Genomic DNA, 27,145 nt, shown 5'->3' with positions numbered 1-27,145 from the left:
CAAGATCAGTTGTTAGCTGTAAAACAGTTGTTATTTTATTCATTCCTTAGCTTCTCTAGGAGCTTTGCCTAGGGGAGGTATCACCAGGCCAGCAGCAGTACCTGCAGGACTTAGCTCTGAGAGGACAGGCAAGGCGGCAGCAGCAGAGCCTGTGAACCACTGTGAGAATGCATTTAATGAACACTATCGAAGCAGCTGGTGGCTTCACCCATAGCCTTAGTTTCAAACATCTCAATTGATTGGTTTGGTTATTTATCGCACTTAGCTTGCTGCTTTGGGCAACGCAACAAGCTAATAAAGGACCAGCAGTGTGTTTTTCACTTTTTTGCTGACTGATGCAGTTTCTGGGGGTCTCATATGCTTCAGTAAGCATGCCTTGTCTTTTCTTCTCCCTGTGATCTATCACAATCATCTGCCTCTCTCTGCTAACTCCTTCGCTCCATCAACCTGTCCCAAGACATGTCCATTTTGTTGACCATGTGAAAGATTATCTTGCTTTGTTCTTTTTCATCCTTAATGCTGTAACAGTTTCTTTGTTCTCTGCTCTGCTGAGTAAGTTGGTTTGACTCCAGTGTTTTGCTGTGTCATAAGCAAGTGGCGATAATACAAAGATACCCAAAAGCCTGGGTCTCTTCAAAACAAACCTGGAAACAATGTTCCTCTTTAATTGGCTTAGTAGCATCAGCTAATGTTGCTTATGGCCTCCACAGACAGCTATGGGGTAGGAATAATGCAATACAGAAAGAAATAGTGTTAAAACCTAAAAGATCATGATCCTGCATACTTGGTACCACCAGTATGGACTTTGATTTATTTGGATGGTTAAATAGTTCAAATGATGCTAAATTGTTTGTAAATTTGCTTTGCTAAGTGAATCTGAGTCCCACAAATGAATAGCCACATCACCCTGCCATGGCTGAAATGCTGAACTCAGCAAAGTAATGAAACCCTGGAAGGACTGGAGTTCGGTATCGTTCTTTTCCCCACCAAGAAGGCAGCCAGAGGTGACTTAGGACTGAGGATAAGGTGGTCTATTCTGTCACAGAAAATTCCATTACTCACTCAGCAAGTTTCAGGGCACTTTTTGCTAGCACTTAGCTACAGTTAAAAGGTTGTGCAAGTCAAAGATTTTATGTCAAAACATGGGCATAATGGGCCGGAAGCCCCAGATACCATTATATCATCTAAGTTGTTGGTGCTCAAACAGCCCAGAGAGGACACATGCAGGGTTTCCCCTAAGTATTGTTTCCATTCCAAGAGAAGGCAGACAAAAGAGTTTTATTAGCCATGGGAAATATAACCAAAGCTGCTGCAGAGAGCATGTCATGAGGCTTCCTAGGCAGTGAAAGCTACATGGTATTTTATAAAAGGGTACAGTTTAATGATTGTTAATTGCAGTGTGCTCTTTTAATACATGGGGAGCCTTCAATACCTCAATATCAACAGAGCATCATGTTGGGGAGGGAGAGGGCGAAGGACAAGGGGGCTTTTAGGAGGGCATTTTCTCTTTGTGAGCCACATCTGGCATCTAGCTGAGCAGAGGGGGAAAAAAAAGCCAAAGAAAATGTCAACAGTGGGTTCCATTGACCTGGAGACTGAGAATGTCAGGAATCTCAAACTACTTTTACAGCTTCACTTTGCTTTGAGGAACATTAACACTTCAAAGTATATGGTTGTGCCTCCAATCCATGGTTCCAGGGTCCTTCCATGATTATGGTTGACTTTTTCCCCCCCTCTCCCCCACAAGAAAGAACTTTGCATCAATTTAGCGTGGAACAAGATTGATTTGTGCCTGCCCTAAAACCTGTAAACTGTGTGCAACAACAGTTTTACACATCCCACTGAGATGCGGAGACCCAAACCATCCGCTGTTGTTACTACTTGACTGTTTAGCGTGAGTATGGCAGTTAGGGGGAGCGAGGAGAAGAATGCATTTTCCATCAGCTTGACAATCAGAAACTATTAATATTTGGAAAACAGTAATGATAAACACTTAATCAGGTGATTTCCTAATAACATACCTGCTACCAGAGTGCCTTTCCAAAGTAAGTTAGACTCCTTGTTATGGTTTTAGGAAGGCTTTTGTGGTTATTACCTACCTGCAGCAAAAATCACATGATGGCTGTTTGCCTTATGGGTGGGAATATTTATAGGCTTTTATTTTGTGCTTAGAAACATCAGATCAGAAACCCTGATAGAGCAATAGCTCCAGTCTTTTGCATTGCATGTTCTGGATTCTTTTTAAGCCACTTAGTAATCAAAATGTCTTTAAAATAATTCCATCTTTCTCAGATTCTTGTGCTTTTGTATGCATGATGTACATAGATCTCGTTCTCGAGGGTTGTTATTAGAGACCTTCTCCCAGCCTTTCAGTACTTAAAGGGGTCTTATAAGAAAGATGGAGCGAGACTTTTTACCAGGGCGTGTAATGACAGGACAAGGGCTAATGGTTTTAAATTAAAACAGGGTAGATTTAGATTTCATATATGGAATTCTTTATGGTGAAGGTGGTGCAACATTGGATCAGGTTTCCCAGAGAATCTGTGGATGCCCCATCCTGGGAAGTGTTCAAGGCCATGTTGGACAGGGGTTTGAGTAACCTGGTCTACTGGAGGGTGTCCTTGCCCATGGCAGGAGGGTTGGAACTAGGTGATCTCTAAGGTCCCTTCCAACCCAAAAAATTTCATGTTCCTTTGGGTCTATGATCTATGTGATTATGGGTTCAATGTACACAGAAAGTCTTTTGCTTTAGAGAAAATCTATTGACCAAAGACAAAATTTAACATATTGATGCAAGCCTTTTATCTCTGTGTGTTAACACAGTATCTGTTACAGATAATTCTGTCATATTTTTTGTGTTGGGACACTGTAAGACACTTGGCAAATGTTTAGAAATTAGTTGTAACATGGGATAGTTGATTCACTTGCTCAAAGGGACGGATAATATGCAACAAAGCTGTACCAATTCCAGCTTACACTGAAGCAAGATGTTCCCTTCATAAGTCATTTCCTCCCAGGTGTTCTTAAATGTGTTTTATGTGCATGGAAGAAATGCTGATAGCTTTTCCACTACGCCCAAAACAATGCTGAGTTTTTCACTTTCATTTTCTTGTAGTAAATAATGATCTACAAGCAACAAGTCCCTCCTAAGGACTGGAGGTGAAACAATGTCCTTTCAGGGAAATAATGGCCTTTCAATGTGTTCCTAAGAACGTGTGTGGCAGTTAGGCTGTGATATCCAAAGGACAGTACAAGTGGAATGGTGTAGTGAAAAAAAACACCAGCCACTGGCTCAATTCCTGCCTGTACCAGTGATGCTCGGTATAAGCTCATGCAAGTCATTGTAATGTGAAGACATCTGGCAGATGGAGTTGGGATTAAGCACTTCAGGCCAGCAGACCTACTTGCTCTCTAGGATTGGCTGAGTGTGGAGGAGCAAACAGTATAGTTTTCATTCTGCTTGGAACTACAAGCAACCATGTGGTTAAACATGGGAACTTGCATGCTCAGAGCACCTAAGCCCCTGAGCTCTGTAACAGCTCAGCAGCACCTGGGTAACGCTCTGGTCCACGGAGAGCCCTGGATGGCATTCTCAGGCAGCATCCAGTACTGAGCTTAACACAAAAACTGCTGGTGGAGGAGTGCTTGAAATGCCTGTTAGGGTTTGTGAACCTGTGAGCACAAAGTTAAGTGAATTAACACACAATCACATTTTAATGCCCAAACAAGTGACCTGAGTCAGTCCTTTAATCTGCTGTAGTTCTCTTTTTCCTTTTTGTGAAGTAGAAATAGATTCCTACCTGATGAGGTTTTATAAGGTTAATAGCTATGAAGTGCCCAGGCACTCTGATGATGAGGGCCCTATAAACACAAAGATTTTATGCAAGCATAGCAATTCCAAATGCTTGATGCAAATTCCTTGCTCCCAGTCTGATCTCCTTTCTTGCCTTGCACAGTTTCTATGCCGAGTGGATATACTTCTGACAGGTGAAAATACTGGCTCCTTTGCCTAATCTATGCTGCTTGAATTGCCAGTTGTGTTGGTGGCATTCCTTATTGGTATGTGTACCTGTATAAAAATGTTTGACTTTTCAACAGGTCCTCAGGAGACCTTCCTTGCTCTTTGGGAATTTTAAGAGGGTATTTTGTTTCTTAATGGTGAAGACTTTGTTAACAAACACAGTCCCCTCTTACATGATAAAAGGAGAATTTTGTTCTCATGTTTTGTGATGCTGTAGTAGTGAAAAGACAAGGTTATTCATGTTAGTAAATGATAGATGACCTAATTGAGACTGAAGTGGAAAAAATAACTGATTTTGCTAAATTGCCTAGACATACTGGGTTTTTTCAGCACTACTCAGATTACTTTTCAGTCCTCTTGAGAATATTGTTCCTGATGCACAGGTTTGAAATAAACTAGCCACTTGTCCCTAACAGTGTTTGCCAAGGTCAGATGTTATCTTTGTGAATAAAATGAGAACTATAGGGAATGGAAATGTTCTATTTCTTTATGGGTTTTGTTTATGTTAAATGGCTGTGATGCTAGTGCCATTGTACAGTATCTTGAGAAAATTATAGTGTAAAATATCAAGGCGTTCCCTTAAAAAAGAAATGTCATTCCAAGTGTAGCAAATATCGGATCATTTAGCTGTGTAGAGCCTCAAGCTAAACTGGATACTGATTATGAAATGTTTGTGTTGGGGACAGAAGAACCAATATGGGAAGCCACATTCTTTTGCTTTATATTTTCAAGGGGCATGTATTAGTTGTATAAGCATATGATTTTCCATAGTCTTTATACATGTGTTTGCTTTTTAAGTATTCTGTCTTGTTCCTTAACTTCACTTGTCTTTATGTAATGCCTTGAAATAGATTCACGTGTGCACTGAATGATTTTGCATGGCCCAGAAACCTACAGATATACCCTGATATCACACAAATCTAAATGGTGCTACTTGTTTTCAAATCTTGAGGATGTATCTTTGGTCTGAATACAAGAAGCTGAGTTGCACTAAGAAGTGCTCAGTCATAGTTGCTTGGATTTGTGGTGCTGAGCACAAAGACATATGTGCAAGATCTGTCTTAAATTGCCTCAGTTTTCTACTTGGTCTTATTCAGGAAAAAGTGTCAGAGATGTCTATAAGAGCTTCTGTGTTTAATTGGTGTTTTTAAAAAAAAAAAAGAAAAGAAAAGAAAAAGAACCTATATAATACGCTATGAATACATCAAAACAAACCAGAGTGCAACTTTCTGGGATTTATTGGTATGTCGATAAATAATACTCCTAGCATTTCTGTGTTCACTGCATTGTCACCCCAGCCTTGGGATATTCTGAAGCACTGTGCCTGGTTATTCTCGCACACAGGCCATGAGTCAGGAGCGGTTCTACTGAAAGAAGCAGAGTGGATTGGTACAGGTGATCTAAAATGAGTTTAAGTGGGTGGAAAGACATAGGGAGTTGGTATGGTAGAAGCAGCAGGGGCTGTCTAATTAAATTAATCTCATTCTTGTCCTAAAGCAATGACTTCTAATAAGGCAGTGGAGCAAGGGCTTTAGACAGTGCCCCTGTAGTTCTGAAACTCTCCCAAACAGAAAAAAGATGACTTTTCTCATTGCTCACCACAGCCATGCACCTGTTTGGCCTAAACTGGCACCTGCAGCCGATGGAAGGGCAGATGTATGAAATCACGGAAGACACAGCCAGCAGTTGGCCAGTGCCAACGGACGTCTCCTTATATCCTTCGGGGGGCACAGGGTTAGAGTTACCTGACAGGAAAGGCAAAGGAACCAGTGAAGGTATGGTTGGTGTGTGTCCGTGTTGTGAGTCTTCTGTCTGCCTCTGAACTCCAGCCATCCAATCTCATATTCCATTACCCTCAATGCTGCCATCACCAGGTGCTTTTTCCAGTCTTTCACATCTAGAACTAGTAGTACTCAGTCTTGTTTCTGTATGTTTCTAAGTTTCATACCCTTCTGATGTCCACTAACGTGATAAAACTGTGTGCAACCTTCACCACACATCCAAGGCATTCTCAAGGTGGAACCATCTGCACCGTATCTCACAGGCTACAGAAGGCCACCGTGAAAACCTTGCCTCGAGTGGCTGTTTCCATGAGAAGAAATTATGTCTTGAAAATGGAATGATTCCTGGAGCACTGGATCAAGCTTTCTCTACAACAGTACAAAAATATTTGAGCTTGCCTGTGCATTGCCACCTAGTACCAAATGTTTTGAAGACCAAAGTATTTACTATGAGCTATTACACTGTGAGTTTTGGCACTCCAGGGTTGGACATCTCTTTGCAAAAGTAGCCAGATAAAAGGCCTGGTCTACACAAAGTATCACGATGTCGACACCTTGCAATTTTAACTGAAATTAGAAGCAACTGATGGGTCATGAAGTCAGCAGTGCCCTATCCAGCAGCTCTCCATGTTCCTGTGCTTTGCATAGAGACAGCATTGCAAAAGTACCTGTAAGTTCTGCAAAGGAGAGCTGGTTTATCCCTTCCAAGACGGAGCTGGAGAAATGAGAAATTCAAATTTTCAGAAAGCTCTTTTGTTTGCATGTCGAGTTTCTTTATACAAGGTTAACAGATCCCAGTAAAAATGAATTCATTGGCTATTTTTGGTAGTTATTGTAGGGGAAGAAGTTTTGTGGGTAGGAGATAAGAAGTATGCTACTGTTCTGGCAACTCATTGAAGCAGAAGTTTCCACAGAGTTCCCTAGACTTTGGCTGAGAGCCTATGTTTACATGTTAAATTTAAACTAATTGTAGTATTTATTTCTTTAGGAGCTTATCTGTCTTTATTAGTCCAAATAAAGGCCATAATTATATGTGTTCCTTAAAACAGTGTATTTACTAGCAACTGACGGTTGACATCGAGTTGCTACAAGGAAAAAAATCAGCTGAGTGGGTTATTCTCAGCAAACCTTACTAGACACTACAGCAGGCTGCAGGTACCCCTGCTGCTGTATTCAAAAATACTTCATGACAGATCCTGTCTTTTTTCCCTCTAACTTGCCATACGTTTCATTTTTGAAAGGTCTAGTTTTGATCTGTCCGTTTCCTTTTAAAAGTCAAAATGAAAACAAATGGATGTATCCAAAACTGCCATCCAAGTGAAAGGCTTCCACTTGATTTCTTTTTCAGCCATGCTTACAGTGACATCAATAGAAATTTTGATTGCTGCCCAAAAGCTCTGTTAAAAGACAAATCTGGGAAATACCCTAGTTATGTCCTTGGAAGACCACTTAAGTTAGTACTTCGTATGGATCTTAGGGTATCTGTTGGCTTTGGAGGAGAATATCTTGCCCTGACAAAAAAAAAAAAAAAAAAAAAAAAAAAAAAGACATCATGACAACAAAAAGACATCATGACAACATCTTTTTTGCAGAAGTAACACTGTCCAGCCTTAAAATGCAGTGCTCTCCCCGTCAGGTGACTATGCAACCAGTTCTGGACTAACAGCGTTGCATGGCTTCTAATTCTAAACCACGATGTATGTGATTGAAATGTATTGAAAAATTGATTAAAATATATTTGAAAGTATTCTTGATTACAGTGAAATAGGCTGGGATGTGTTAGAATATCCTTACAGCTGATCTGAATGAACTGTTGCCAGTATCTTGCCAATTTTCAGTAATAGTCATTACTTCCCTTCTGTGGCTGTGCTCCAGCACAGTATTTACCTGTGTTCAAGTCCATCCCTGTTTAGCAAAGCACTTAATCATATACTTACATTTAAGCATATAATTAACTGTAATTGAAGTCAGAGGAATATGTGTTCTTAAGTGTTTTGGTGAGTCAGGCTACCTTGCTGTAAAAAATACAAGCAGATTCAGCAATGCCTGAAATGAAATAATTCATTTTGATATCCAAATAAATCAAGAATAGTTGCTACGGCAACTAAGAAGTTCAAGGTAATGTGTGGAAAGAGCAAAGTAATTGACAGCCTAATTAAGAATTCAGACCTGAAGTTAATTTTAAGGAGACAGATATTCTGATTAAAACCTAATTTCTGGTTAGAAGCTGAAATGGCTTTCTTATTGTACTTCCTTTATGAAGTATCCAGTCCATAGGGCCTGATCTTACTGCAGGCTAGAACTGATGAAACACGGAGGGATTTCAGGGTCTGAATCCAGCCTGGCGAGGAGGGCCTTTCTTTGGACTTCGGTATCAGCATCAATGTCAGCCACTGGCAACATGTCGTGACAGCTCTGAGGGTATCAGCTTCTCAGACATAAAACTGTCCACCAAGAGGAGACATAAACTTGGTAATCGTGTACAAACAATTCTTTCTGTGAAATTGTGGTTTGCAATCACAGAAGCGTTTTTGCTCGCATGAGCAAGCGCTGCTCTCTGTACAGGCAGGCGGAATACGTCCTGTGCTCATTTTCTCCCAGTATCTCTTGCACAGCAATATCTATCATACTACACTCTCACCTTCCCTGATTCACTCCGATGTACAGTCTTCATTAAAGAACAATCAGGGTGTATATCAAATACTTTACGTTTTCATCTGCATTTCGAAGAATCTATAAAACATGTGAGTAGTAATCAGAAAAACATATCCTTCATTTGAACCAAAGCATGTGATGTCTTTAGCTCTTTTTTAATAGAATCCTGAATATTTTCATCTTACAGTAATGAAATAATGAACTTTGCATGAAGACATGGGAATTGTTTCCTTTAAGGCTGACAGTGGGAAAAGAAATTTTTGGTATGCAAAATAAATACTAACAATCCAGTTGATAAAGTAATCCCTTTCAGAATCAAGCTAGTTGATTTTCATTGAACAACCGTACTCTTATCAGCACAAAATGATTCAGAAAGAATGTCCATTTACCTAAGAAATTAATTCACTATTAATATACACTTTGACTAAAAAAGATAAAAAGTCAGCAGATTCCACCCCACCTCACCCCCCACCCCCCCGTATTTATTTGAATGGGATGAACAAATGTAAATTAGTCTCTTACAAAATTACCAGTTGCTGATTTTCTATGAACATGTGTACACACTTTGCTTTCTAGACTGTGCGGGTATATACAGAACGTCTGCACAAGACAGCACAGAAATGAAACATGCCGTCAAGTCCTGCTCCAACAGTGTACTTAAGTAGTTACTAACTACTAACTAAATCAGGGGTTAGTCTTAATTGAGACCAAAAGTTCTGCTAAAAAGATTTATAAAATTTAAAAAAAAAATAAATCCAGAAAAATTCTCCATCTGACAAAAAAACACTTTCAGAGACTTCTTTTGTTAACAGTAATATGCATATAATTTCTATATGGATTTTCAGAGACAGCTAACAATTTACATCTGTTTCTTTTGGAGAGTTTATGTTGTGATGGTATATGGAGAAGTTTAAGGAAATAGTATAATTAATATTATATAATACTAAAGGAAATATTATAATTTGAAACAATACAATGAAAGGCTGTACTACCTATCACCTTTTCAATACAGCAAGTAAACCGTACGACTGTTTGACTTGAATTCGTGATGGATGGGAAAAGATACTTCTCTTTCCCATTTCCCAAATGTAGGTTCTGGAAGAAAAAAATCTCACAGTGTGATTTTCCTACAAAAGATTGTATGTACCTGGAAGTTTCCTTCTCATTTTGTTAGAATTGTTTGATCTGTGAAACATAGTGTACTGTAACGGCATGAAAATGAGATAACAAATTTATTTAAATTTCTAAAATTATAATTAGTCCTTCTTGGTGACATGATGCTGTCCTTAGTAAAGCTGAAATCTTTCAGGTGACACTACTGCATACTTTTCAACTGGAAATGTCCTTACATAAAGGCTGCTTGCCAAGCAGTTTCCTTCTTCATTGTCTTTATGCATTGCAGGTAAAGCTGTGGCCACTGGTTATAGCAAAGGCTAAAGATGCAACATTCTGGCCTTTTAGTTTTCATCCTGCCCCTCATTTCCTGGGCTTCCTTTGGGTCCACATTTTTCGAAGCAGCCACCAGTTTCGCAAACTGTGAGTGCATGAATTTCTAACCTGGAATTTCTCAGATGTGTTTTCCAGGGATGCCGAGCTCCCTGCTGGCTCCCTTACTGATTGCCATCTGGATGCCCAGGCTCTCCAACCTGGTGGTCACTTTAAGAAACAGATACCTCCATTTGCTTGTCTTCTGAAAGAAGATGGATAATCATAACACACTTTACAGATTGTATTGAAAACCAGTTAAAACCTCTCATGTCTCTTAGTAGATATTACTCAAGTGCAGGGTATGACTTCCTTCATTATTCTCAGTCCTTTTTTTTTCTTTAACTTTCTATGGAGTGTTGAACAAATTTCAAGTACTGTTACCGCTGTCAAGAATTAATTTAATAGATAAACATTTTCCTTTCCCCACTTAGGCATCGTTCATGCTGCTGTTCTCCACTCTACCATTCCATCTGTGACACATCTACCTCATTCTTAGTACACTTCTCTTTGCTAATTTAATGATGACTTCTCTCTCCATGAACTTATATTCATTTAGGATATAATGTCAGATGATTAATACTTATGTTCAGAATGTAAATATACACTCTGTGATGTTACAGATTTAAACAAAAGGCCATTTTTCTCCAGGTTGCTCTTCCCATGTTCATGTTTTCAAACAAAACGTTTACTGAAGCCAGGAATAACCCTGCCAGTTTTCCTCCCTTAATCATGTGGATTGGCTAGACAAAGTACTCTGAAGACCTCAGGACACTAATAGACAGTTTCTCAAGTTAAGTGTCAGGACACCAGTATGATTGGATTACTTTTAGGATCCAAGGCTAATCCAAGATTTTTGTTCCTGTGTTTTGGCAGGAAAGCCCAGTAGTTTCTTTCCAGACGACAGTTTTATAGACTCTGGAGAAATTGATGTTGGCAGACGAGCCACACAGAAGATCCCTCCTGGTATCTTTTGGAGATCTCAGGTGTTCATCGACCACCCAGTGCATCTGAAATTCAATGTGTCTTTGGGAAAGGCTGCTCTGGTTGGCATCTATGGTAGAAAAGGCCTCCCACCATCACATACACAGGTAATGGGACTGCATTTCAATTAAATAAATTTGTCCTAAATTGTATGTTCATATGGCTTACTGCTTTATTTCAGCTATGTTTTTCAAGACTTTTTTTGCATGCTTGCAAGATGTTGAAGGTCAGCTGTCTATTCAGAGATAATCAAGTGACAATTGCAACATTCACACACCTGACCCAGGCGAAGCAGGCAGTTGCCTGCAAGCTGCCAGAGGGGGGAAGGGCTTTGTGGGCTGATGGCTCCTAACAGCATGAGATAACACTTTCTCCATCCAGAGCCCCTTGCAGCAGCAGCCCCTCTCAAACTGCATCAAAAAGAATCGTCTCTTGAGCAGCCTGGTGTATCTCAGGTCTGTCTCCCTCTTTCAGCCTCTGCCTTGCCTCTGTTCTGGGAGGAGCAGCAAGACCTCAGTCGCTCACCCTCACGGAGCAAAATTCACTTTTGTCATCTGTGCTGAAATGCCTTGAGCCACCTCTTCACGTTATATATGTTGACTGTCCGATTAGACTGAGTTTGGTCAGGGCCTAGTAATTAGTGCACAACCAAACAAAACCAATTTTTACAGAATGCCACTGGCTTACTTAGGCAGAAATCAAGGTACAGTTATTATTCTGTAGCATCTAAATTGAAGTGGTTGCTTTTCTTGACACAACGTGACCAAAGCCATGTCAAGAAATCACTTTCTGGGAAAAGCTCTGAAGAACCATCCCCTTAAATAAGGATTTTGTGCATTATTTTCTCTACTTTCCGATTCACTTTCTGAGCTGCTCTTAACTAGATTGAGTAATACATTAGGACATAACTCTCACTGACAATGCAAAGTATCTTACTCCCACTTGCATCAGCAAGTTATCAAAGTATTACCAGGTTTATCTGAATGTTGTAACTTCCCTTGCCTTCCACGATTAACTGAAAAGCCTAGCAACAAACACAACTATTTGAGATCTATAGAAATGTATTGCCTTTATTTTCTTTTTGAACAAATATGTTTATTGTAATCTTTCTGGGTAATATGTTATTTTCTACTTACTAACACACCTGCAACTTATTTATGTCAAAGAAGTGTCATAAATTTACTTTCTCTGCCTACTTCTCTGCAGAATTAAAATATTTCAATAGGATCAGCAAGTCATAAATTCAGTGACACAGTAGGGCTGTTACTGCCCATTTTTAATCAGTCTCTTTTTATGGGGAAATTTGAACATTTAAAACTTGAAACTCCTGTTTTATTTAAATAAAAACTGAAGTCATGGTGACATACTATTAACTGTAGATCAGAAGTCTGTATTGATTTTACTTGTTTATTATCATTATTAATTTCTCTTGTGGAACTGGAGTTATTGCATGAATAGTTTCAATTGTTTGAATAACAAATGTAAAATTTAACACCTAAACCTCAGGTCTGTTGAACTTAAAGCAAAATCTTTAAATGTAGCAAGGCACTATACCCAACCATAGTAATGTTTTAAGGAATTCAGAAGTTTCTTCTTTAACCTCAGGTTTGCTGGGATATTCTGAGTGATTTGTCAGTGTCGGGACCTTTCCTATTTAGAACAGCATGGCTGTGTGTTAGTTGAAGCCTCAGCTGAGAATGAGATGTTGAATGTGGGATGTGGGACATATTTGTCAGTATTACATGCTGGAGGAGGCAATGCACTTGCTCAGAATCCTTGTAAGTGCTGCTTTTTGTGTAGCCAGTAACTGAGAGCTGGCAAGTATATAAAGATCATCATCTGGACCAAAACATCACCAGAAATGACTGGAGGGACATTTTTATTCAAACAGTAAAAATCATGGTACGCTAATAGAAACAGGTCACAAAACCCATCCTGTTCTGAAGAAATAACTTAATGAACCTGCAGATATTGAATCAATGTTGATTTTTACTTGTTAATATTTAATTTAATTTTTAAATTGCCCCTTTTCCTAGAGTTATTATTTTATAAAACTTCTGTCAATTAAAACATTGGTCTCCTGCATATTTTTATACAATGTTTAATCTTACCATAGTTTATTAGTCTTAGGAGTCTTGAGAGTCATTAAGTAAGTAATCTGTTTTCTGTGTTGAAATTGTAAACTTGTCTCTCTTAGTTAATGCATATTACACAAATCTCAACTATTCTTTTGCATAATCCGGAGTATCTGCAGCGCCCAATAATTCTACCCAAACAGGTTTATATTTTCAAATTTTGTAAGGAATTTCATAAACAAGATTTTGGCAAAATGTGTGCTTACAGCAGTGATATACAGTCTACCGCAGAAGAATTTAAGGGTCAATTATTTTTCCCTAGCCTATCTAGTTGATGGCAGCAGTAAAATTCTAGCTGATAATCAGGTTTTCCTCTGTTAGATAATTAGATATTTCTTCTATTTAGATAATCCATCTTCTGTAGTGTGACCCTTAAGATAGTCTATTCTCTTTCAGGATCTTTTAATTGATCCCAGTGCTGTAGACCCTTAGCATATATTCCTGAATTTGGTAAAATGGTAAAAGTCATATTTATCCATGCTAAAACAAGGAACTATTCCAGATTCTCTTTGGAAACCTTCTCTGCCTTTGGTGACCTGTCTTCTAGTTAAGGTTGCCAACAACCATGGACACTAATAAGTACGAAGAAAATGCAAGCTCCATTTTTCTGTAGTCTTAGAAACAGAGCCTGTAGAAGCCTAAAATAGTTTACCGTTAACTAAAGGAATTTCTTCTCATTCTTCTCAACAAATTGTAAGAAAAGTTACACAATTTTATTATGGTCTATAGGATTTAATCTTCCTAGATCAAATTCTTTAAACTCTTTTTAACCTAGGCCAAATCCTGTTAAATCATAAATTCTAGGGACTGACCATCACAGCTTTTGGGAGGCATTTTTCCATTTGTACAATTTGAATTTATTAACATGTTATTTTATCTATGATTTCCTTGTTTGCAATAACTCTTAATTGCGTACTAAAACCTCAGAATGTATCAAAATGCAATAAAACACAATCCGTTTGTGGATCAATAAATATTTATGAACAGTAGCTAGTAACTTCGCAAAGTCATCAACATCCACAGCAGCATCTTGCAAATACATATAAAAATAAACTTTTAATTTTGGCAGGAAGGTCCAAGTAAGCATAAGCCAGACTGGACTGTAACAACAGCAGCTTACCATAGCTGGGTGCCTTAAAATTGTTTTCATCCTTGCTAAGCTTGGAGCATCTACCTCTAGTATGCAGCAACAAGTGGAGGCTGGTAAAGCACAGTTCACAGGACTTTTCTTAGATGTCAAATTTAAGATGAGACAGATTGCATTCTAGAAGTGTCTCTTTCCTTGACTGCAACCCAGTGGTTCTAGAAAACTAATTCAAGCTGTCATGGAGATGTCAGCACTTGGTGAGATGAACTTTACCTATGATGTCTGCAGTTACCTTTGAAAAATCTAGCCAATCTGTTCCAGCGTGCTCCAAAATGGAAATGGAAATACGCAGCTTTTTCTGTTACTGGTTTTAACTTCTTCAGTATACCTGTCCAATGTGTTCCTCAGTAAAACTCAACTCCATTGAGACACTTCCAGCAATCAGACAGCATGGTGATGTCCTCTGTCCACTGTCAGCTGTGTCAGTCATGGCCACACTGAGATCTGATGAGGAATCAGCCTGGGCAACAGCTCACCCTCAGAGTAGCTACAAATGTCAGGCTCACAAAGTGTCATTCAAACCAACCTTTCACAAGCATCGTCTTTAACCTTTTTTTTTTTTTTTTTCCAAAACAGAAACTTACATTTTTAATTATATAATTTTAGAATTTATATCTGCACTACATTTTTAGTTTTTATATGTTTATATGGTATATTTTAGTAACTTGTGTTTACACTCCATTTTTTCAACTCTATCTCTGACAAACCTAACTTGGACACCCAAAAGGAATGCCCTTTGCAGATGTGCCAGCTTTTGCATTCTCAAAAGACACTTCATCACCAAATTTGAGAGATCTATATATTGAAATATAGCAAAAAACTTAAAACAAGGCTCAAACCTTATTTCATGTAAATAAATAATTAAAACGCAGTAATTAAAATACTCTAGGAACAAATTTTGTCATTTCATGTGCAAACTGTCATATATAGCTCGTTTCTCAAAATGTTGTTGGAAATAAACTTGCTTAATTTTTTTAAACATGGCAATGACTGCAGAATAAAGTCATCAAGTCATCAAGTCCTTATCTTGGTTGACTTTGAAGACCATACCAGAAACTTAATAATAGAACAGAAGCACCCAAATTTTGCTACAGTTAAGTCAAAAGGGATAAGAAGCCTAAATATTGTTCCCACACTCAGCCAACTCTCAGCAACCAGTCAGTGCAGCAGCACTTACTGGTACGAAAATAAGTGGTGGTGTTTCTTTTTGCCTACTTTCCTCCTTCCTGCCAAAAACTACAAGTGTATTTGACCAACTGGATGAGAGAGGCAAAACCAAGTGAAATCAGGGACTAGAAAAGCTAAGCTGTGTATCAGCTGCTGGATTTTGCTCACAAGATATCCTGTTCCTAAACACAGATAAAAGTCAGATCAGATAAGGTTCACGTAACATTTGTGATGTCTGCTAGGCTGGTATCTGACTCATCCCATTGATCGTTGACATATTACCAGACAAAATACTATTATTGGAGAAAGTCAGTGGAAAGTTATTTAAATAGGGAACTGAAGATAGCTGCAATACTTGTAGCAAAATGTAAGCAGTTGTTCAGCTGAAGTTACCCTGTCAAAACACAAATATGTCCTTTTGAGGAAAAATTCCAAGAGCCACCCCCTAAACGGGACTTTTACATTTTGCTGTATCTCTTTTCCACCTTCATCTTCTACAGTCTTTTAACTACTTTTGCTATTGCTTTAAAATAAAACCCTTGCTGGCTGCAAAGCCTCTGCAAAACCTCTACCAGAATTTATGTACAAATACCTCTTATCTTTTCCTTGGTGACCCATAGCAATTCTAGCAAACAACCTGGTTAGGCTAGATACATTTTTCTTTCTATTTGCCTTATTAGCCAAGACACAAATAAGCTTCTTATCATCATACTTACAGCGCAATTTCAGCATTGTCCTTGGACCTCATGTTTCCCTGGCTATGTTTCTGCAGAATGAGAACGTATCAGTACGGTCAATATGCCTCAAGTCACCTTCTAAATAAAGATGATTTCTTGATTCATGTAATTACAGAAAAATACATTTATATACTAGCTATTTCCAAAATGGTCACTTGCAGGTAGTCCAGCAACATACTTGTGGTAGCAGAGAAAATCCTGTTTATGACACTTCTGTAAACCCAGAGCAAGAGACTGAGTTTGAGGAAGCCTGAAGTACACATAGACAACACTCTGTTTTATGTTTCAGTTTGACTTTGTCGAGCTCCTTGATGGAAGACGTCTACTGACACAGGAGGCGAGAAGCTTAGAAGGACCTCAGCGGCAACACAGAGCTTTTGTGCCCTTGTCCAGCCATGAGACAGGGTTTATCCAGTATTTAGATTCAGGAATATGGCATTTAGCCTTCTACAATGACGGCAAGGAATCAGAAGTGGTTTCTTTTCTTACTACTGCTATTGGTAAGGATTTCCTGTATTATTCCTAAGCTTCTAAATATGCCTTGAGGCCAGATATTAACACACATACTCAAATTGCATGATGGCTTTGTGTGGTTTTGGAGAGAATGCTTGTAGGGGATTGTATTTTGCAACAAGCTGAATACCGTTAGGCCTTAAACATCTCATAAGTATTTTGTAGGCCTTTTTACTAACTATATCCGTAACGAGATTCTACCCAGTGCCAAAGATGGATTACAAGCTTGAAATTCCCTGCTTCATTCTCTTCCTTTGTTCTTCTTTTTATTTAGGCTTTTTTGGTTGGTCGGTTGTTTTTTTTTTCTGTTTCTGGAGCAGAGGTACAGGAATGATCGAAGAGCACACAGCATCACCATGCAACAGTTTTGTGTGACGGACAGTCCTGCCTTTGAACACCATCAAAATTACTCAGGCTGGAGTTCAGGCAGAGTACTTGGATTAAAACTCCCATAAAGAGCACTGCAAGGCTTAGTAGCAGGAACCACAAGAACAGGAATCTCTGTTTCTTCTTACTAACAGAAAGAAGCAGAGATTTCTTAAGAAGAACAAATTAACTAAACAAGTCTCTCATTTTCTCTGTCAGTCAAGTGCCCTGCCAGTTCAGTGCACAGGCACCGATTTGTTGCTGTCCAAGGAGGAAAGGATCCTGCCTGTGGGCTGCCTGACAGTCTAGCACAGTTGGGTATTCTTCCTCCACCTTGTAAATACCAGAATCCGTTTCTGATTCAATAATATTTAAATTTGACTGACCTGCTGAAACTGTTCCTGTACCCAAATTCATTTGGTTGTAATTGCTCCATAAAACTGGCACTCAGCTTTCTTCTAGCCACAGTGATTGTTTAATGGACTTTTTTTTTCCTTGCTGAAAAAAGCAGACTCATTCCAAAGCTGCCATTAATCTCCCTCCCAGAAGAGGCATTGGTGTTGAGTCTCAGCTGTCTGCAATAGTTACCTAAGAGCTATGAGCTGTAATTTGTCTTGGCAGGTTAATTAAAAGTTTAAGTCTTATTAAAGCAAAGTCATTAAGATCCCAATATTCCATTTTAACGTTAAAGTTTATCTAATGCAGAAGTGGAAACACTGCTGTAATACTCTGTGTTAAATTTAAAGTCTCGAAATGCACATGTTCAGTCCTGTTCACAGTTAAGCAAGACCAGAAATACTTGCATGTTAGCTTAAGAAATTGAAGCCTTGCTCTATAGAATGCAGATTTACTTTCGTTTAGTTTACTTTACCAATCTGAGTTTTTACTCACACTGACAACCTTCTGCCCAGAAGTACCTCCAGATATTCCTCTGAAAGCAACTTTTTTTTTCCTTGCCTAAGAATTTCTTCTGTTTAAAATTTCCCATCACAGTAAAACTGGTAAGGCTTTCGCAATGGAAAACACTTTTAAAGCATATCACTAGTTGTTCCTGCTTTCAGAGTGATGCTAAGTGTTCTAGCAAAATTTTTCTTTTGGCCTTATTGCTATAACATGTAGGGGGGTGAGGGGAGCCAAAACATTCTTAATTTGCCTTTGAACAGCAGGGGAGTGATGTGGGTTAGAAAAGCATGTTAGAATGTCTTTAAGGCAGGCCTATTTATTTTGTTCATACTCTGCTGTACTTTCATGACCACATGATAAGCAGAACAGTCCATGATATACAGTCCATGATATATTCTATATATTCCCTGTTGACCTTGAATCATTCTGTGTTTCAGTACAATGAAGTTTTCTTTTGCTGTACAAGAGGGAGCTTTGCCCCATACATGGGAATCAGTTTGTCCACTGGCAGCTGTATACGAACACAAAGCTATAGTGTACAGGAAAAAACTGTTTAGTTACAAGCTATGCACCGTGAAACTCACGTGAGATAAGTAAAACAATTCAATAGGAAGATGTGGCTTCTTGGGTAGAATTTGACTAGATAAATGCAGCGTTTTTGTAAGTACTATAAAAAAATATGGTAACCTTAACAAGTTGGTACCTTTCTTCTTAGTCTAGATTTCAACAGCTTGTTTAAAAAAAAAATCAAGGCAGGTGTTTTGTGTAAATGTACTGTAATACCCAGAACCTTTCTAGTGTATTCATGAGGTCTGGCAAGATATGGTTACTAGATTTTAAGTCTATAAATACTATAGTACTGTGGTGTTATAATTTTTGCCAGTGCCAGAGTAAAGAGGATACAGCAACCTGACACAGTGTTTATGAACCAGGGTGTAAAATAGCAACGCCAAAAAAATAAATCAAATCACATGTGATGGGAGCCTTAGATCTATCTGTGTGGGGTGAGGAACGTGCAGGGGAGTTGCTCTGACTGTCAGAGGCAAGCTGCCATTTAATTTGATTTCTGTGGCAGGAGCATGTAGAAAATCTCCCTTTATTATTGCATTGACATAGGGCTTACAGTGAGAGCATGTTTGAAGAGTATAGCTGTGGTGCAGAAAGAAGTAGGATCCAGTGATCTGAGGACCAGCAGCCTGGAACTCCTGAATTCTGATTGATGTGCTAATTCTGACCCCGACTAGGCTCATGCTTCAGCTGCTCACCATGTGAAACTGCGGAGTGACATTTCCCCAGAGATGCTGCGAGGGTGATAGAACTGCTGGGAAAATGCATTTAGCATTAATTAATAATCATGGATAATAGTAGAAAGCACAAAATTGATAATGGAGATCATAATGATAAGTTCATAAAGCCAAACGGTGCAGTGATTCCTTCAGGCAAACTTCCCCTGCGAGTGAGGACTCACCTGAGTAAAAGACCAAAGCTTTCCCTTCAGCAATAAAAATGCTGAATGAAAAGGGTGCTGATTTTCCAGGTATATCTGCTATGTTCCAACAGACTGAACTTTTGAGAGCAGTAAAATCATTGCAGGCTGTGTATGACAGTATCAACTGCAGTTATTGTGCACTGTTTGCCTGGAATCATTTGGCCTTCATTATTCTAGAGAAAACTGGAGAAAAAATGGAAAAAACCCCTCATCTGTATTCCCAGTTTGATAACACATAGTTAATTTCATAAGTTGTGAGGCTGTCCATCATGCAGTTTTTGAATCCCACATAGCTATAACTAAATCCACTTCAGGAACATTAGCACTGATTTTGAGGGCAGGAGATGGCAGTTTAGCCTGTTTTCTAAAAGGATATGGAATCTCATCACTAAAGAGTTAGGTGGTGTCACAATGTGTGCCTGTTACATGCCACTGCATGTAAACCTGGGGAGAATACAGCATCATAATGCCTGTCAGAGCTTTTACTTCTGCATAATACAGTCAATTCAGGTGGAGCTAAGAAAAGATTATTCTGGGAAAGTTTTCAGCTTTTCATAGCATTTTTATATCCCATTCCTCTGAATTATAATGCAAGACATTAAAAAGGAATGGACAATCAAGGTCTCTCAATAATAAATTAACCTTTTTGTAAATGACATCGGTGGCACTTTCTGAAATTTCTAATAGAAACACTTCTTTGAAAAGCACCTTGTGGATTCACCTCTGCCTGATAGTGGTGATTTATTCAGAACAATCTTGTATAAGTGGAGGAAAATAACAGGCTGAGGAATCAGCTGGAATCAGCACATCTGAGACAGAGATGTTGGCCAAAAATCCCAGTAGAAGCAGGAAACATCTGAGAGCCTGCAAACAGCATCTATGGAATCAGAGAGAAAGTGTCTTCCAGCAGCTGTTACTGCTGAGCTCAGGCAAGCTTGGCTGTGCAGGGCCACTGAGAAATCCAAAGGAAAAGCAAAATCAGCTGTCTGTAAGAGGAGAGCATCTCCCTTTACCAGCATGTCACCCAACAAGCAACAGGAAACACATGTAGAACACCTGTGATAAGATGCAAGGTTTTGTCTCGCTTTTATCTTCTGCAAAAGACAACACTTAAGTTTAACAAAAGGACTGTTGTTTCTGCTGCCCCCTCTACTATCTGTAAAGAAAACTAAGTACTTTCCTCCATCAAAGTGCAAAGCTGCTGGCAGCGTTATTTGTAAGGGGCTGCCAGCACATAAAGCACTTTGCAACGTACATCGAAAGGCAAGCTCCCTTCCTGCAACAGCCAAAAATATAACCCACGCCCATTCAGTCCCTAGGACAGCAGTTCACACGCAGGAAGGATACCGGCAGGGGAGCACTTCGCAGTAGCACTGACCGTAGAGGCGAGACTGGAAACCTTCCTTGTGGGAGAGGTGATAAGAATGAATCTTCCTGAGCTCTAAGTGAAAGCGCCTTCGTGTTTAGCTTGTTCTTAGCAAAGGGAAAAGGAAGAGCCTGAGTCACTCCGATTTGCTTCCCTTATTTTTGCTGCCTATGTGTAGGCTAACTTAAGCCTTATCGACTTCCAATTCAGAGGGGATGCATAAGTGTGATCCACTTACAGTCTCAAAGCCATTCATGTTATTTACACTTGCTTTGCTAATGTCTGGAAAAGTCTAAATTGGTTTCATGTAAATATTGAGGAATCAGGATACCATGCGGACTAACACGGGGTGTGATCTGTTCTAGGTTACACTTCCTTTTAGCTCCTTAGTGCCTCAGTTGCTCGACTGAAAACTCCCCCATGTACAATTAGATCTTCAGAACTGAAATGAGGAAAAGTGGTTTTAATGTCCCGGCTGCCCTTTTCTGAACTTCTCCTTAGACTAAAGAGGCTGGAAGTTTAGCAAGTACTTTGCTGAATCAGGGCCCTTTAACTGTTAATGAGACTCCAGCTGCTATGTGGAAGTACTCATTTACTACAAGTGTTGTTCTCCCCTATTGCATGAATGTGGTCATCTGCGCCCTTCCCCTGTTTCACAAAGGGACTTGTGAGTATTTCCACCTTGTGATAACCCTCTACAGATAATTCATTAGTAGCCTGTTCCTTCCCAGACTCACAACTCTTTTCTTGCTTTGCACAGAAAAAGAAATATAGAGGCATATGGAAACCATGGAAGGAAAAACATTTTATTTTTGATGTTATTGATCTCCTGGAAAATAACAGCAGAGCTTTGCATGCTCTGCAGATAGTTTTTTGCCTTCAGCTCTGGGTGTCCCATTACAAGCCTTTGCTTGACAGACACTTTATCAGATGGTCAATGCCTTTTTTGATTACCCTCTTGTTGCCACCACCCCTTTTCTGATGCTTTGTTTCCCACTTCCAGCTTTTAGCTAGCTTGTCTGAGTGCGGTAAAACTTGTAGGTTTCAGTCAGGTAGTATTTAGGAAAGATACAGTCACTCAATTCAGGTAGGAGGCAAAAAGGACATTTATGAGTCCCTGCCAGGCTGTGCTAGGCTTTTTCTTCCCTTGTGAATTTGGTCTCATGAATGATGCTATGTTGACAGGCTTGCTTGATTGAAAACTTAATGCTTATCCACAGGGTAGCCTCAGGTTATGCTGCAGCACTGCGAGGTGTCTTCCACTAAACATCCAGCTGGCCACAGGACTTAAGGTCCTTCAGTGAGAATTGAATTAGTCTATGCTGGAGGATGGCAAGAAGACAGCAGATTGCCATCTCCATCCTAGCCAAATCCATCCCCACCTGATTGGTAAGGTATCATCTGGAGAGCCAGAAATGTGAACTCCCTCTGTCTGAGCTTTCTATGAGCTGCAAGAATTCCTCTCTTCAAGCAGGTGTAGTAGTGTGCTTGGTGAGATTTTGCTTTTTCATCCAGCCCACGTGTAAATCTAATCTGTTTGCTTTATAGGGCTTAATAAAAAGCAAATATAGCCTGAGCCTGGGTCTGGAAATGGAGAGATGGCTGTGCAGAGGTGAAACTTTTCACGTTAGTTTGCTTTCCCTGTGCCCAGAGGATTTTGTTTGCTGTCCTCGGTAACACAGTGTTGATGTTTTCAGATGGATAATGATATGGCCCTTAAAACTGTAGCACCTGGAAGTCAACAATGTCTTTATAAGTGCCCCCTTAATATTTTCACCTTTTTCCCCAAAACTGATGAAGATTCTCATTTCCCAGTGAGGTGAGTCAAGGGGATTAGCATCTTCTAGTGTTGGAGTTTATCTCCCTGTCTGCCTTTTCAGATGAGTCCTAACAGATCAGGCATTGTTCCTGGTTCTTAAATCCCCTTCAGTTAATATTTGTACATGATCCTGTGGCACACCATTCCCTTAATGTTACCTGCAGCTTTCTGCCTGCTTTTCTGCAGCTGCACCACTTCCAAGTAACCTAAAGTCAGATCAGTTGCTTCAAATCTAGATGTTATTTCTGATGACCTTTTTTCTCTCTGCAAGTGTCTGAAACAATTCTTACATAATAACCCTGCTTCCCAAGCCATAATGACAGGCAAAATTATTATTTCAGGATTATTCTTCTGAAGATGTAAGGCATCTCTAATAAAGGGGAAATTAGGGACACATCTCAAAGATAATTAAATAATAAGCAGCCTGGAAAGGTCAGATGCTTGGCTGTAAAAACTTTCATAGCTGCTCTTTCTGTATAGAGTGTATCTCTTCATTGATGCTCTGTGAGTAAAAGCTAGCAGTAGAAAATTACGCTGTATAAAACTAGCTTAGCTTTAAATCAGAGCTGGAATAATTTATTTAATATTACACGAGCTTTTTCTGGATTTTTTTTTTCTATGTATGCTCCTCTTTCAATAGATCTTATGATTGCAAGTGATGATTTGGGTGGGAAAAACAGGCAAGCAGACACATATATTCATTCATATTGTTGTACAGAAGAAATTAAATGATGTTTGTAAAGACTGCTTGGATGCCAAAAGTATTCATCTCAGTAGAAGTTAGATGTCTGAATGTCTTAAATGAACTAGATTTTGTCTGGTTTTGATCATGCTTTAAACTGGTAGAAAAATGAAGGTAGATTTGTCTTTTTGAAAAGATTTGCCTACATCTGTACTTACATGGGCTGGTAGCCTTGAACTTGCTTGTCAGGGTGCTGTTTGCAGGCAGGCAAGTTCTCTTGATCTGACAGAGCTTGTACAAAAGGTTTATTGATCAGGGTAATTACTTCAGTTTTAGGGTCAAGAAAGGGTTTATTTAATACTGAAGTTAAAGCCTTTTTCTTTCAGTTATTTCTGTCCCTTTTTTTCAGTTCACTTTCTTCAGAACAGCAGAATTCTGCCTTAATAACACGGCATACAGTGCTATCTGCGGGTTTTCTGGAGAAATGTGTAAAACTGTGCATATGGTTTTCGTTTTTACACATTTGTATATAGCTCTTTCCATGCACCCCAGACTGCAGGCTAATGTAAGCACAGCTTGTTTTATTCCTGTGTCGTATTACCGAGCTGCTAGAAACAGCTCTGTGCAGACTTTTCTTTCCATGAATGCTCTCCTGCTAAAGCACAGAAATAAGGTTGTGGGAGTTGCTCGTCCACTTTGGCAAACAAAACGAGAACCCTTTCTGTACTAGAACAACAGACTTTTTAAAGACTTAATTTTCCAGAGGTTGTATAAAAGTGTATGTATTTGCATGCAAGACCACAAAAAGGAACGCCAACGACAAAAGGAAAAGCCAACGACATTGGCACCTTGGGAGTTACTGGACCAATCTCCCCTTTTGCACGGGGGCTGAGTGGGATAAGGATGCAGTCCGTACAGTAACTTCTGGCATATATTGACTTTTTAAATGATAATGGCTGGTCTGTGTATTAGATGTGTGACTACTTTCTTTTTTTAAGTAAGTGCTGCAAAAGTTTCAGAAAAAGTGACATAAATTGTATTAAACTGATTTGTAGAGGGCTTGCTGGAGGCTCTGAGAAGGAACATGATTTGACCAAGTTTGTGCGGCAAGTGTGCTAGAGGCTGAAACAGAGCTATAAATTCTACTTTTTCCCTGGCCTGATCAAACATCACCAAGAGCTCAATGCCGTCGCCTGAGCACAGGCATCTAGCAGCACCTGAGATGCCGCAGGGAACTGAGGCATCTCTACGGGGGGGCATATCCAACAAAAAACCTACAGGAGACTCAGGCCCTTCTGTAGCAGTGGCTGGAAACCAGGCATCATACTTAAGAGCATGTGACGAACACCAGGCGCCTACCTAATTGAACCTCAGACATCAGTCATTCCAGCCAGAACATCCTTATTTACCAGGCTGGGTATATTTGCCAAAGACCTTGTGTAAGATTAAACTTAATCTTTAATGCACCTAAAATTATAGCATTGCTAAGATTTCGTGGCATCTGTTTGACCAAATGAGATCACATTTGAGGTCCTCTCTGTGGGTGTATGCAAGAATGGTTTGCTTTTTTCCCCTGAGAATATACCAGCTTACAACATCATTTAAAATGAAACTCAAGGCCAGCTTTAGCCTTGCCCTGAGCTACAAGAGCAGAAATTGTAATGTAGTGAACGTGAAGTAACTTCCTGCTTGCTAGTGCAGCTCCAGAAGCTGAACCCTGAAGGCTGAATAATTGTTGTTTCCTGTATTAGTTTGTAACAATTTATGAGAGTGGGAAGGAACGAAAAAAAAATCTTTGCAATCCCTTGGGCAAATTTGGGATATGAGAATTTCATTTACTGGAGTGAGATTCAGGTTTAAAAATATTCCAGCTGGAAAAAAGAAAAACGAGGAAGAAAAGAAATGTTTGCAAAGTGTCTTCCTCGATCTCCACAGCTTTGTCATATGTGTGTTGTAAGTACAGGATTAAACTGTTATTGTGCTTAGGAGCTGCGTTATAGAAGGAAGAAGAAAGTTTCAGCCCAACAGCTACTCTTTGTTTAAAATCATTCACTGGTTTTGGGGATTTTTTTCCCCAGCTAATTTCTAACCTGTGATCACATTTCAAGTGATTTAGAGCAGAGGATTTTTTCAGACGGTCAATGTACAATTCCTTAAGAAGTGCGTTTCATAGACCCTTTCATGCTTTTAGCATTGCTCGCATTCTAGGGGCAGCAAGCAGTGTTCCCTGCATATCCCTATGAGCAGCAGAAATACATTAGCAGGATTTTCTAAAAGTTGGTGAAGTCAAAGGAGATTTTACCACTAACTTAAATGTTAGTGTACGTAGACCAGTGCCCAAGTGCTTTTGAAATCCCACTACACCTTATACTTTCAACCATCTGATAGCTTTAGATTTTAAGGCATTCTGTACTGGAAAGATTGCTTCTTAAAAAGGAAGCAGTAAGAGAAAGGAATGAATCAGTGAGATAAAGCTTGCTCTCAAAGGGCAAACCAAATTCAGACCAAATGTGGCATAGGCTTCTGAAATGGTTGGGCTTGTTCTCTTCATTATTTGCTCCCCAAACTATTCCCACATGGTAGTTGTTTCTGTAGAACAGAAGTTCAAAAACAGTGCACAAAAAAAGCTGGTTTTGTACTGTTTCCAGCTGGGCCTGGACTTGTGTGTGCTTGAAACAGTGTGAGAAAGGCTGACATTATTGTGGTGAGAGCCATTTGAGTACCTGGGTAGGTATCTCAAGCCAGACCTAGAAGCAAAAGTACAGATACCTCAAGGGAAAATGTGTTCACATGATGTACTGTCAAATTTGGCAAACTCAGCAGCTCTTGATGATTTCAATAAGCAACCCAAACTGATCCTGAATGCCAAACCTTTTATGCTTCACCATCACCTTTTAAAATGATCCAGTCTCTAGAGTCACTGCTGGCTGGAGCAGGTACTTGCTGTCAGTACATTAATGGAGATGTGGGGTATCTGCCATTACAAAGTGCTTTTTAAAAAAAGTTCTTACAGAGGAAGAGTAGAGGGAGAATAACATGCAATTGGATACCATGGTTACTGTACTTCACTCTGACTTTCCAGAATCGGGAGTGATTTAAGGATTGGTTTAAGGACTGCCCGCCCATTGCCCTTTTCCTTATTTAGCATCCTTATACCTGCATGTGAAGGTTAGAGTTCCACTGGGATATGATATCAAAACAGGGTTATATGCATGGATCTTTAATTAAAACAGACCTCCCAGCCTTTAGAAAAGAAAAAAAAATATCTGGCACAACATCAAGTGGCAGTAGCAGTATCAGCATCACGCTAGGTGCCCTACAGAAGAGGAAGCTGTGAAAGAACACTCAAAAATAATGCCTCAGTTTCCATGATACTGTCAAGACATTCCCATCCCTGGCTTCCAGGTGTGGATTACTTGAGGAAGAAATGTAAAAGCCTTATAAAACACAAATGAAGCAGAAAAATCAAAATCTAGGCAGGTGAGGATGTACCATAAGAAGGAATCAGTCATTTCAAACTTCAGCTGGTAAAGGAAGAGGAGACATTTCCATGTTTCCTTTGTTTCCAGGGTATTTTTTCTCCTTTTCATTTTTTTTTTCCTTTCCTTTTGGCTCATAATGTTAAATCTGATGTTTCGAGGTATCTGAAACCCGTTTTATCCCCTCTCATCTCCATGTCTCTCTTGGCATTGTTATCACAATTAGAAGAGCAGGTGACAGTTCTCTAGGCTTAGATTCCAACCTATCCTGCAGAGAAATTCAATTGAGTACCATAATTTCTTTGGAAAATAAACAAGACTGCAAGCACTGCAACTGGGAAGTAAATTAAATGTGTTCACAGAGCTTCAGCATCTTCTTTGCCTTCCATGTTATACTGCCTGACTTCCTATTAAAA

At 39.4% G+C, this 27,145-nt stretch overlaps 1 protein-coding gene across 6 annotated transcripts in view; it reads left to right on the top strand.

The window, feature by feature from the left end:
* The window catches only part of TENM4 (teneurin transmembrane protein 4), a 353,793-nt gene that overhangs the window by 161,760 nt on the left and 164,888 nt on the right, over window positions 1–27,145 (top strand). For all 6 annotated transcript variants that reach the window (XM_056329464.1, XM_056329465.1, XM_056329460.1 and 3 more), the window contains 3 exons: window positions 5,626–5,796; window positions 10,819–11,033; window positions 16,402–16,612. In XM_056329464.1, the coding sequence (XP_056185439.1) occupies window positions 5,626–5,796; window positions 10,819–11,033; window positions 16,402–16,612 (597 nt within the window). The remainder of the gene's footprint in view (window positions 1–5,625; window positions 5,797–10,818; window positions 11,034–16,401; window positions 16,613–27,145) is intronic.

This window comes from Falco biarmicus, chromosome 2 (genome assembly GCF_023638135.1).
Source record: "Falco biarmicus isolate bFalBia1 chromosome 2, bFalBia1.pri, whole genome shotgun sequence".
In the NCBI taxonomy this organism is placed as follows: domain Eukaryota; kingdom Metazoa; phylum Chordata; class Aves; order Falconiformes; family Falconidae; genus Falco; species Falco biarmicus.
This window is presented reverse-complemented; position numbering and strand designations above follow the sequence as displayed.